The sequence below is a fragment of the Papaver somniferum genome, chromosome 6, assembly GCF_003573695.1.
Source record: "Papaver somniferum cultivar HN1 chromosome 6, ASM357369v1, whole genome shotgun sequence".
Lineage (NCBI taxonomy): Eukaryota > Viridiplantae > Streptophyta > Magnoliopsida > Ranunculales > Papaveraceae > Papaver > Papaver somniferum.
The window spans coordinates 43,330,623-43,343,395 of record NC_039363.1 but is presented as its reverse complement, the minus strand read 5'-3'; the positions used below and the strand labels follow the sequence as shown (position 1 = coordinate 43,343,395).

Here is a 12,773-nt window from a genome sequence, read left to right as displayed (position 1 = left end):
GTGCAAACGTCATGCTAAGTCCATACATAGGAGGAACAAAGAAATGTACCACGCAATTCAAAACGTCCGCTAGGAGATATCCAAATTTAGGCATTGTCATCCAATACTTGGATCCGATTGTCTTCAATCCCTTTCGACACTTCACACGCGCAACTAAGTCTTTGAACTCTTGTTCTTTGTCGTATCTATCTCCTCGCCTCATCATCTTCATATAAAAACCCTTGTCCTTCACTAGTTGTACCGCCATCTTATTTCTTAAATATTGGCATTGGGTGACATCTTCGATATCCGCCTCTCTAAAGTAACCCATTTGTTCCGTAGCAACGTGAAACCCACAATTTCCATCCCCATCAACCTCGTCGGTCAACAAAACAAATGGAATGATAAGTGGAGGGAGTTATTCCAAATACTCTTTGTATATTGTATATGTGGATCGATTTGGTCTTCCATTAAGATCTCTAGGGCAACGAAGAGTATCTTTGTCCTCTTTTATAGTAAGAATTTCCATTGGTTGGGTTTGTTGCGAGGCGTTCATTTGATCAACAACTTCTTCAACAACATTGGGTTGACTTACTTGTCGGGTGGTTGGTCCACTTTGATCATTTCTTGGACGACCTCTTTTCTTAGGTTCCGGCTCATCTTCAAATTCGGCTTCCGAACGCTCGTGCCTAGACAATATTCTTTTATTAGACAAATACTCCTTCAACTCTTTTCTTTGGATGGTCCTCGACACTTCGGTATTCGTCCTACCGGTGTTCTTTTGCTTAATAGGTTCATCAACCTCCCTTACACAAGGGTGAAGGGCTTCCTCCAAATTATGCATCAATATTTGCTTTTTGGTGCCGTTTGATGTAGCGTAACGCTCGGCTATTCGTGCACACAATTTCGACTCGAAGAAAGACGAACCATCAACTACCGGGGTGTTCGGAGTGAAATTTAATTGCTTCCAAAATGGGTGAATATCATCGATGTCAATCACTTCAACATACCTACCCAACTTATGACGACATGGGAGTCCAATACCTATCATATCCTTGCAAACACAAACCGTATTCTCGTCATCATAAGTTTTATATAACTTCAATTGTTTCATCATGAGATTTATTGCCATCTTGAAACTTTATGAACAACTCCCCTTAGAAGCAATTTTTCCTCAATATGTTCCATCGGGAATTGGTGTACACTAAATTGCATACATTTCCTAATCTTTACGAGATCACGATTGGTGAATTCATGGATTGCTTCTTGGATCGACACAACTCCATTTTGACTACCAATTAGTATTTTCTTTAGTCGACCATGAGACCCCTCCGCAATGCTTGTCGCCTCGTTCTTGAAGTTACGATATTCATATGTCCATGCAAACACAAACCTCTCCTTAATCGTTAACCATTGTTTTTACAATACTCAACCGGTTTTACAATAACCCTTGGAAAATTATCACCGTTATAAATGGACCTCAACGTCTCCAACATCCAAATGAAACTCACATTGTTCTCATGATCCATTAAACCCCATGCAATCGTAAACGTGTTTTTGTCCGAAGTATGGCAAGCAATGTTCAACAACGGCATGTTATACTTGTTTGTCTTATAAGTAGCATCTATCAACAAAATTTGATGAAAGCATTGAGCCAATTGGATCATTTCGGGATGTGCCAAGAAAATACGAACCACTATACCATCCTTTTCTTACCTTCTCAACAAACTATTCAACGGCCTGCATATGAAAGCAACAAATTATTATACAATAATCGGAGTTATTAAATAAGTCAAACTTCCGAATACTCTATATTCGGAATCCTATCGGTTACCCAAAACACCCGATTTATGCAAATGAATGTACACAGTTTACTGAGTGCAAAAAATGATATAATCGGAAGCTAAAATATATAGTAAACCAGCCGAATATAAATAACCGGAAGATAACTTTAATCGATAAACATCCGATTTTCAAGTTTTTGAAATTTTATTTCGAGGCCACTGTTATATTCGGCAGTCAAAGAATGTTAAACTATTACCGATTGTAAAGGATAAGAATACTGAGTTTTGAAATTTTCTGAGGAATTCGTTTTTGGGGCCATTCGGGGGTAAATATTTCTACATAACTACCGAATGTAGATATTTTTGGAAAACCAGTTTGGGGTTTTTTCTCATCTTCGGCAGTAAACTAGTATCTTGGAACTACCGAATATACATATTTGGTACTCAGTGTGTTATATTCGTAGGTTTATTCTACAAATTATCTACCGAATCTGGGTAGTTCATGGCATTCAATGCATGCAATAATCGGTTTTTCTTGTTTACAAAAGCACACAAACGCATGCAAATCGAGTATTTGAGTTCCTTAACACAATACCTGTGTTTTACATGCATCGTTAGCTTCAATATCGGGCGATTCTCCATTTTCTTCCATGAAAGGATCGTCTATGTTTTCCTCTCCACAAAAGTTTGGATCATTCAACATATACCCCAAATCGTCTTCTCTAAACGGTCGTGAACCCTCAACATTTTGTTCTTCGTCATGATTCTCGCCTTCTTCTTCATATCCATCCATTTTTGTAGTGATAAAATGGGTTTTCTCTTTTTTTCCTTCACCTTCTTCTCTATAACTCTAACAACTCAAAAATGAAAAAGAAATGGAAAAAATGAAACACAAATCATTCTAATACTGCACCGACTACAATCGGAAGTCTGGGAAATATTTTGGCTTCCGATTGCAATCGGAGGATAACAATGTTATCATATCCTCCGAATATATAAGGGTAATTTCGCCATTACGAATTACGCGAGATAAGGGCTGGCTACATTTTCCCTTTGGGTGACCTTTTTTGTTTTATTGTTGGCCCCTAAATCCTTTCGAGTGGCCCCTAAAAACGGGAGATTGAACATCGAGGCAGAAGATTATAGATAGATAGTGTATAATACCTGTCTTCAGATATTACATTTTTGTGCAGAAATCTACTGGGATGTCCCCCAACATCAACAACCCGTCTTAAGAACTGGAGAAACGACCCACAGTAAACCAAAGCGCAACCAACAGTTCCTTTTTACCAACCATAGTTTCCCTGTGCAATAAATCCTAAACCAAAATACATATTGAACTGACAGATTTTGGAAATAATGGATAATATGAAAACTTTAACTATATGCTATATATAGATAATTACAAATGAAAACTACAACTTATACAGTATATGCTAAATACAATTTACTAATTTCACACTCACCAAGATCATCACAACCTTTAGCACAAAAAACTAGAGGCATTTCTGAAATTTTTGAATTCCGAGAGGAAAATGGTATAGTGATTCACAAGATATTTAAATGAAGTACTGCACATAAGTACTTCTTCAGATCTATGAGAAATACCACAAGTTGCAGAAGTACTGCACAGAAGTTAAAGGTTTACTGGGGCACCATTAACATCCTTCAGTTGCACAATTCTAATTCACAAGGTCATATTCACCTTGGGTTTCCTTTCAATCATACCAGTCCTAGAAAATTCTCATCAAGCTGCATCAACCTCGTGGGATTATCTTTTCCTTCAGAGATGGAAATTCAATTTTCCTAATGTTTTAGACCTGTAACACTGGTTTGGTGCTCTGGGGAGAAAAAAAAAGTTTATGCCCTAACCTGACGCGACGACTTCCTTCACATGGTGATCCTCGTGGAAAGTTGTCCTCATTCTTCTAAGCCATATTTCATAGTCCATAGTATATGGTGTTCCACAGAGACTGTCTACGTAATCCGCAAAGGCTTTAAGAATAGCTGAAATTTCCCCAAGTTTCTGCTGAATCAATCTTCTTGACCATGCTTTCTCTCTCCATTGCAGTGCACCCTCAACAGAATCTAGCTTGGGCAACAGCCCACCACCACTAGATGAGAAATAAAGCAAGTAGATTAAGCTCTCTGCATCTGAAGCAGAGCACAACTTCCCTTCCTGTAGAGCATACGTTGAAGAAAAATGAAGATTCATGGTCGGTCGATCCCTTTCTTCAATAATTGCATGTCCCCAGCCAATAAGAACATAATATGGATGTCTCACACCAGAGCTTACTCGTATTACATTCTCTGGACGGATATCTCCATGCCGAATTCCTGCTGAGGAAGCAGTTGACAGGGCAGATAAGCAGTCATGACAGCACCTGAGAGCCTCATCTGGTCCAAATCGCTGATCACTTACCAACTCTGAAACTAATTCACCGACTGGATTGGTTACAAGGACTGGGGTCCCACACCAGGGGTGGTCACAATTCGCACCAGAGCTAGGTCTTCGACACTGACCAGGGTGAATTATTACGCCAGATGCAACCAGGTGAGGAAGATACTTGCTAGCAAGACCATTTTGTTTCATAAGAGTCAGTATCTTAGTCTGCCTCTGAACTTGATACCATAACGTCATATCTTCCAATGCTGGTTCCAGCTGAGAAGGATGTGAACCTACATATAGAAATAGAGCCTTTCCTGGTTCTTCCACTGGAGTTGCACTATAGAATGGAAGTTCACCATCACTGAAAACTTCATTTATCTGAAAACCCTTCTGCCAATTCGAGTCTTCTAGCCATAAAATAGATCCTGCCTCCAAATCTATTACCTGTTTGGATTCATCATGAAGTTCAACAATTTCAGGGCAAACACTGGACTGCTGGAACCGAAATACACCATTTCCATTTACTCTACCATTACCCACGTGTCTTTCAGCCCTTCGGAACTGAAGATGAGAACTGCGGGCTGCCGCCAAATCATCAATAGACTGTTTTGGCAATCCTGCAAACTGAACAATACAATGAAATGTTGCTAGAAGTGCCTGACGAGCGCCGATATCTCCCCAGTTTGCATTTCCAAGCTTGTTCCAGATCCTATCTATTGAAGACACTGAGATATGTGAATGCTCTCTGACCCATTCAGATGCACATTCATAGACATTGTTTGGATCAAGGTTCAATTTATTCACATCACCTTCAACTTTTACAACCCCACCGTACTGAGAATCAACAAAAAGTACAAATACAGATTTAGAACCATGATGAGCATTTGATCTGCTTAGGGTTCTTGTCAATAATATACGCAGCACGAAGAAAACTGCATCCCCTAATACAGAAAGAGATAGTTGTTGGCCATTTTCGACAGCGGGACTTCGAATATCGGGTCTTACAAGTGCTAGCTCAAGAATTTGGTCGCGTTTCCCATGTGGATGCCAAGTATCCTTCAATATTATGGTCGTGGCACATATTCCTCCAAGTTTTCCACTTGCAATTTCCTTCTCAGCATGATAAAATTTGAAACTTTCACGGTGTAGACAAGCAACAGAAAAAGGCAAAGATCCATCCTGATTCCAAAATGTCTCCCACAAGCCCTTTACACCTGCATGTAGGAAGTCTTCAATTGCAAGATACGTAGTTGCTGCCATAGCATCTGAAGTTGAAGCGTAAACAGTATTCGGCATCCGAATCAGCTGCTGAAATTGAACCCCTTCTAACGCATAGTCAAACTTTTGAAGGTCTTTTAACTCAAAAAGAACATCAAATACAGGCTTTTTAGGAAATGAAGTTTGTGATAATTCAGAAAACCAGTCCTCAAGACTTGCTGTCAAGATTCCACTATCGACGAACTTCCGAAGAAACTCTTTACGATTACGATGCCTACCAAGTGACGATAGGCTAACCCCTTTAGTCCCAGACCCTCTTGATCCTTGGTCGGGGAATTCCCCTGTCAATTAGAAATTTTTAATCACACAAGTCGGTTAGCATAAACAATACTACCAAATTAGCAAATCAAACAACATAAAAATAATGCATCTAATTTTGACAGCTTCATCAAGTGCCATTCAAACAGCATAAATACATAAATCAAAATAATAGCTTAAGAGAAAATGAGCACCCAAATCATAACTCCAGTAACATTTTAGTCTCAAGCAAGAAATACAAAGATACGGTGAACTCATTATCCACTCAAAATTAAGGATCAGTTCAGATACCAATCACTTGATTATATTTTACAGGGTCTTATTTCGGTCAAAAAAAAAAAAATCGAAAAAGAGTCCTATAATTGAGTTAAAAAAAAAAGGATACTAGAACGCTTCTTAAATGGTCCTCTAACTAATTCCACCAAATCCATACAGAGATGAAAACGAACAAAATCCTAACTTTCGATTCTTTAAACCGTGCAATGCTCTTTTCACTTAATAAAACCTAAATTTGGTAAAGAAAAAAACAAATCAATTTTGTGTAATAACTGTGACGAGTGAAGAAGAGAATAAGGTGTTTGGAGTAATGAAATATTTTACCTTCCATTTATTTAAGGTTAGGGTTTTGAAGTCAACAATATTTTATTGTATTTTGGATCAAAAACATCTAGGTCTTGAGCAAATCCTCTTTGAAGCTTTCACAGAAGAAAGAGAAACACGACCTCTTTCTCGTGTTCCTTATTTTATTTTATTTTCTATTTTGATTTGTTGGATTATGATATTGTTAGGGGGAAGCCACTTTTGGGGTGGATTCATAAAAAAAAAAGAAAAAAAAAAAACTTCCCCATCAATGATTTTCCAACAACGTACTACTACATCAGTTGAATAGATTGTCGTGCTAGTTGCCACATGTCCGTTAATCTCTTAAAATTTTCATGGTACATGACCGGTAATGATTGTGGTTTAGTGAATCAACTTCACCCACAATCACTCAGCCTTGCATACTTGCATCAAAGTACACATCTGCCTTCACTCCAAAGGCTTTGCACAACAAAAGTCTTTTCTTCTTTCTCTCTAACTCTTCATGTCCCCATAAGCATTAGAGGTTCTGCCATGTACTTAAACAATTCTCACACAAATCAGCAACACAATGAACACAAAGAATACTGCAACAAACCAATTTTATTGCGTTAAAGGAAGATTACAAAACTCGTCCATCATATGGACCAAAAAAGGCCATTCACCCTCTTGGTGAATGCCTAAAACACTCTCTACATTAGTGGTTATTCTCTCCAATCGAACAACACCAAACTTATTAATCTCTAGGTTATTTATGCAAGTTAAAGATCAGGCCAAAACTTCTGTGCAACCGCTTGCACAAGCCTTGGACAGCCAAGTGTCCGAGTAGTTTCCATAACCGCCAACTTCAACTGCCACCTTTTGTGTTGTCAAGCCAAATGGTGCCACACCTGTTCTTGTAGGTTATGAACACTCTAATATGGTTATAAATTGTTGGGATCCTAGTCCCACGTTGGTTTGATGAGGCTTAATTGGGTAGTTTATAAGTCAATGGGATCCCTCATCTAGTTGTTGATGGTGGTTTTTAGCTTAGGATTAAAATCGTAAAAACTTACATATGACATGACGTCACTAGGACCACTAGCGCATTTATTGAATCATTCAACACACATACGTAAGAATTACCAGGGTACCTTTTTTTTTACATATATATGTGTCATGTTCCACGGTAGAACCCTTAGTATTGACCGACATCACCTTCGCACACCAAACCCTAAATTCTTACACCACCGTGCCAATGGCAAACCATGTCAGCCACGTCTCCGCCCCAAGGCATGCCAACCATGCCAGCCGCATGTGCCAATGGCATGTCGTGCCAGCCACATCTCCGCGCCAAGGCATGCCAACCATGCCAGCCGCACCACCATGACAGCCACGTCTCCGCGTCAAGGCATGCCAGCCGCATGTGCCAATGGCATGCCGTGCCAGCCACATCTCCGTGTCAAGGCATGCCAACCATGCCATCCGCACCACCGTGCCATTGGCAAACCATGCCAGCCACGTCTCCGCGCCAAAGCATGCCAGTCGCGCCGCCGTGCCAACCATATCTCCGCGCCAAGTCATGCAAACCATGCCAGCCGCACCACTGTGCCAATGGCAAACCATGCCAGCCACGTCTCCGCGCCAAAGCATGCCAGCCGCGCCACCGTGCCAATGGCAAGCCGTTCCAGCCACATCTCCGTGCCAAGGCATGTCAACCATGCCAGCCGCACCACCGTTCCAATGGCAAACCATGCCATCCACGTCTCCGCGCCAAGGCATGCCAACTATGCCAGCCACGTCTCCGCGCCAAAGCATGCCAACCATGCCAGCCGCGCCACCGTGCCAATGTCAAAACATGCCAGCCACGTGTCCGCGCCAAGGCATGCCAACCATGCCAGCCGCACCACATGTGCCAATGGCAGGCCGTGCCAGCCACACCTCCGCGCCAAGGCATGCCAACCATGCCAGCGACAATTCAATGCCAAAGCCATGTCGGCCCCGCTACATGCCGCTGGCTGCCAAAACGAAGGGCTGCAACAATCAACGACCACCCTTCCATCTGAGATACAGATCTTAGCCGTCCAAGGTCGACAACCAATGCATGGTAACCTTTGGCCCAACGCCAAAACCCTAGTTTTGGACACGCCAAAACCACGCCAAGTCATGCCGACCATGCCACATGTGCCAATGGCATGCCGTGCCATCCACCTTGCCGCGCCTAAACCATACCATGCCGTCCTTCCATTACGGCTGCCAAAACGAAGGCGTGCGACAATCAGCGGCCACCCTTCCATCATAGATGCAAATATTAGCCGTCCAAGGTCGCCAGCCAACGCATGGTAACCTTTGTCCCAATGCCAAAACCCTAGTTTTGGACACGCCTAAACCGCGCCGAGGCATGCCGACCATGCCACATGTGCCAATGGCATGCCGTGCCAGCCACCTTGACGCGCCTAAACCATACCATGCCGGCTTTCCCCTCACGGCTGCCAAAACGAAGGCGTGTAACAATGAACGACCACCCTTCCATCTTAGATGCAAATCTTAACCGTCCAAGGTCACCAACCAACGCATGGTAACCTTTGGCCCAACGCCAAAACCCTAGTTTTGGCCACGCCAATGGCATGCCGTGCCAGCCACCTTGCCACGCCTAAACCATACCATGCCGGCCTTCCCCTCACGGCTGCCAAAACGAAGGCGTGCGACAATCAACGACCACCCTTCTATCTTAGATGCAAATCTTAACTGTCAAAGGTCACCACCCAACGCATGGTAACCTTTGCCCATGCCTAAACCGCTCCAGGGCATGCCGACCATGCCACATGTGCCAATGACATGTCGTGCCAGCCACCTTGTCGCGCCTAAACCATACCATGCCGACTTTCCCCTCACGGCTGCAAAAACGAAGGCGTGCAACAATCAACGACCACCCTTCCATCTTAGATGCAAATCTTAACCTTCTAGGGTCACCAACCAACGCATGGTAACCTTTGGCCCAATGCCAAAATCCTAGTTTTGGCCACGCCTAAACCGCGCCAAGGCATGCCGACCATGCCACATGTGCCAATGGCATGCCGTTCCATCCACTTTGCCGCGCCTAAACCATACCATGCCGGCCTTCCTCTCACGGCTGTCAAAACGAAGGCGTGCGACAATCAACAACCACCCTTCTATCTTAGATGCAAATCTTAGCCATCCAAGGTCACCAACCAACGCATGGTAACCTTTGGCCCAACGCCAAAACCCTAGTTTTGGACACGCCTAAACCGCGCCAAGGAATGACGACCATGCCACATGTGCCAATGGCATGCCGAGTCAGCCACCTTGCTGCGCCTAAACCATATCATGCGGGCCTTCCCCTCACGACAGCCAAAACGAAGGCGTGCAAAAATCAATGGCCACCCTTCCATCTTAGATGTAAATCTTAACCGTCCAAGGTCACCACCCAACGCATGGTAACCTTTGGCCCAACACCAAAACCCTAGTTTTGGCCACGCCTGAACCGCGCAAGGGAATGCCGACCATGCCACATGTGTCAATGACATGTCGTTCCAGCCACCTTGACGCGCCTAAACTATACCATGTCGACCTTCCCCTCACGGTTTCCAAAACGAAGGCATGCGACAATCGACGTCCACCCTTCCATCTTAGATGAAAATATTAGCCGTCTAAGGTCACCAACCAACGCAAGGCAACCTTTGGACCAACGCCATACCGCGCCAAGGCATGCCGACCATGCCACATGTGCCAATGGCATGCCGTGCCAGCCACCTTGTTGCGCCTAAACCATACCATGCCGCCCTTCCCTTCACGACTTCCAAAACGAAGGGTTGCAATAATCGACGACCACATTTCCATCTAAGACGCAAATCTTAGCCGTCCAAGGTTACCAGCTAACGCAGGGCAACCTTTTGGCTCGACGTCCAGCCCTAGTTTTGGTCGCGCCCAAACAATGCCAGAACCCTAGCTTTTGGCCACGCCTAAACTAGTCCCTATTAAAGCCATGCCGGCCATTTTTTCATGCCACTGGATACCAAACGAAGGGTTGCAATAATCAACGGCTACCCTTCCTATCAAGATGAAAAATCTCGACCGTCGAAGGTCACCACCGAGCCGGCAAGTCTCCCAAGCTCAACTTGTCAAACAACAACAACATGCTATATGTTTTCCACGTAAACACTCGAGACATCAACACATGTCACAAACTGGGGGATGCTCATTGGGTATTGGTTTGGCGGTTTACAGCGTGCGGCGTACACTATGGCCGTTACAAGACAGTGTCATAAGGATGAGGCGGTTAGTAAATACAGGGAGTAATGGTAAAACGCTTTCTTTTATGGAACATCAATTCCAGGCGTTACCAGTTACCACCTCCTCCCATTTACTCACTGTTTTCCATTTCTTACGATACCAGAGTATGTTTCACTTCGACTTGTATAAATAAGTCTTACCTATTTCCACCGAACAATAAGTTCTGGTCAGGAGCATACAACACTCCGAAAATGTTTGCTAGATTTCCCATTTGTTAGCTTCCCACTTTCTGATGCAAGTCACAAAACAACTACTCTTCCAGGATCAACTATTCTGGTCTCTACATCTCTTCGCTTCTTTCCCCAAAACCAACCCTTCTCCTCCTCTTTGTGACCGAAGCAAGTCTGGAACGACCATTTCTTGGTTTAGACCGGATTTGTACAGATTGATCTCTTGAATCTAAAGTACTCCCTTGCAGTACATTGTTTAAGGTTTAGACTCGTTTCTCACCCACACACCCGAAATAACCGAAATCAGCAGAAACCGTTTTCACCCTCAAACAATTGGTAACCACAATGGGATATTGATCTTTTGGTTACAATGTCAACTTTCAATCCTCGATCTCATATTTCGACCCAGACGTCAGGACGGTAGAATCCAAACGACCCTCCCAGGGATTGACGGATCAGTTACCAGACGACCCGGTTACTAGTCATGACATGACAAGGGATGACTGGGGACTTTCCACAATCAAGGAGGTGCTTCCCACAAAACTCGGTATTACACCCGGGAGATTCCTTTTCATCAGGAGATCCGAAAAACCGAGTAAGTCTTGCTAGACAAAATACATGGTCTACGACTTCAAATCTTCACATGGGAGATAAAAAACCGATAGCCATATTTTTCCCGTGTTTCATGCTTTCTACTATCGCACAACATTCACAATTCCATGACTTCCCTGGGGTACTCATGCCACTTATATTCATAACCAAAAACATCAATATTATAAAACAGTTCATTCCAAATAATAATCCAAAACCCTCAGGGGTAATACTTGTCTATCAACCCAAAAATCCAGAAAATCAAAACCATAAACCAAGCGCTTTGTTTGCCTCTCAAAAAAAAACAGTCACCTACCCGTACATGCCTACTTTGCATAATAATGATTACCCGTCACTATTCATGAGGTAGCCGACGTTACTACGGTGATATTTGAATAGGAATTGTTTATGACGAAGTGTTTCTAAAAGTTTATGAAAGGCATACCCACGGCTAGGGTTTACACCAGTTCAGAAGAACAATGTTTCTACAGATTTATGGAAGGCATACCTATGGCTAGGGTTTGCAGCAACAAAAGAAAACAAGAAAACAAATTGAAAGAGAAACGCTAGAGTACATAGCTAGAATATGCTTGCCCACTTTATTGCTACCGCGCTACCGCTAACACCAGGACGTGAGAACAAAGATACGAGATAAAAAGGAGAGCCAACCCCTTTCATACGCATAACACTTTTGGAATTTGAATAAGGAAATGATTTCCTATTTGAGATGCGTACGGAAAGAGGCAACTGGGCCCGCAAGAACAAGTCCGCGCCATGCCCAGCCGACAGTCGCGCCATACCAAATTCAAGGCAGAGTCCATGCCAAGCCAGCGTCCACGCCAATCCAGCGCCCATTCCAAGACGATCCAGCGCTAACACCTTGCATCTTTCCAGCGCCAGCAGCTTGCATCCTTCCAGCGCTAACATCTTGCATCTTTCCAGCGCCAGCAGCTTGCATCCTTTCCAGCGCTAACAACTTGCATCTTTACAACAGCTTGCATCCTTCCAGCGTTGCTCTTGAACGCCCAGTAGAAGGGAATCAGCAATCTAATTTCATTACACGAAAATATCAGGAACGACTTCTCCAAAATCGAAGCAAAGAAAAATCAGCAACCCTCCTGAGTTCACAAAGACTCTTTTCCCTGTCAGGAGATGCATGATTTCTGGGGACTTCGCTCGCAAAATCGTGCAGTCTATGATGAAACATTTATGTGAGATAATCCCCAAGGTGCAACATCAACGCATATTTGCAGCCCTCAACCGCATTGCATCAGGGAAGCAGCTGTTTCCAACCAGAGAAGTCGTTCCCAAACCCCAACCTCTCCTGGAAAGCACGATTGATAGATGGAACTGGGGACTCCTAACCATTGTCCGCTTGAAGGGTGTCCAGTTTGACAGCACACTGATTAACACAACCACTCCGCTTCAACATTCTACATCAGCGACTCCGCT

General features: G+C 43.5%; 1 protein-coding gene across 1 annotated transcript; it reads right to left on the bottom strand.

Moving 5' to 3' along the window:
• Nucleotides 1-3,127: 3,127 nt before the first annotated feature.
• LOC113287410 lies at nt 3,128-6,439 on the bottom strand. Its single transcript, XM_026536158.1, has 2 exons — nt 6,289-6,439; nt 3,128-5,711 (listed from the first exon to the last, which is right to left on the bottom strand). Exons 1-2 carry the CDS (start codon nt 6,293-6,295, stop codon nt 3,631-3,633), a joined length of 2,088 nt encoding a protein of 695 aa, XP_026391943.1. The 5' UTR covers nt 6,296-6,439; the 3' UTR covers nt 3,128-3,630.
• Between the last annotated feature and the right edge of the window lie 6,334 nt (nt 6,440-12,773).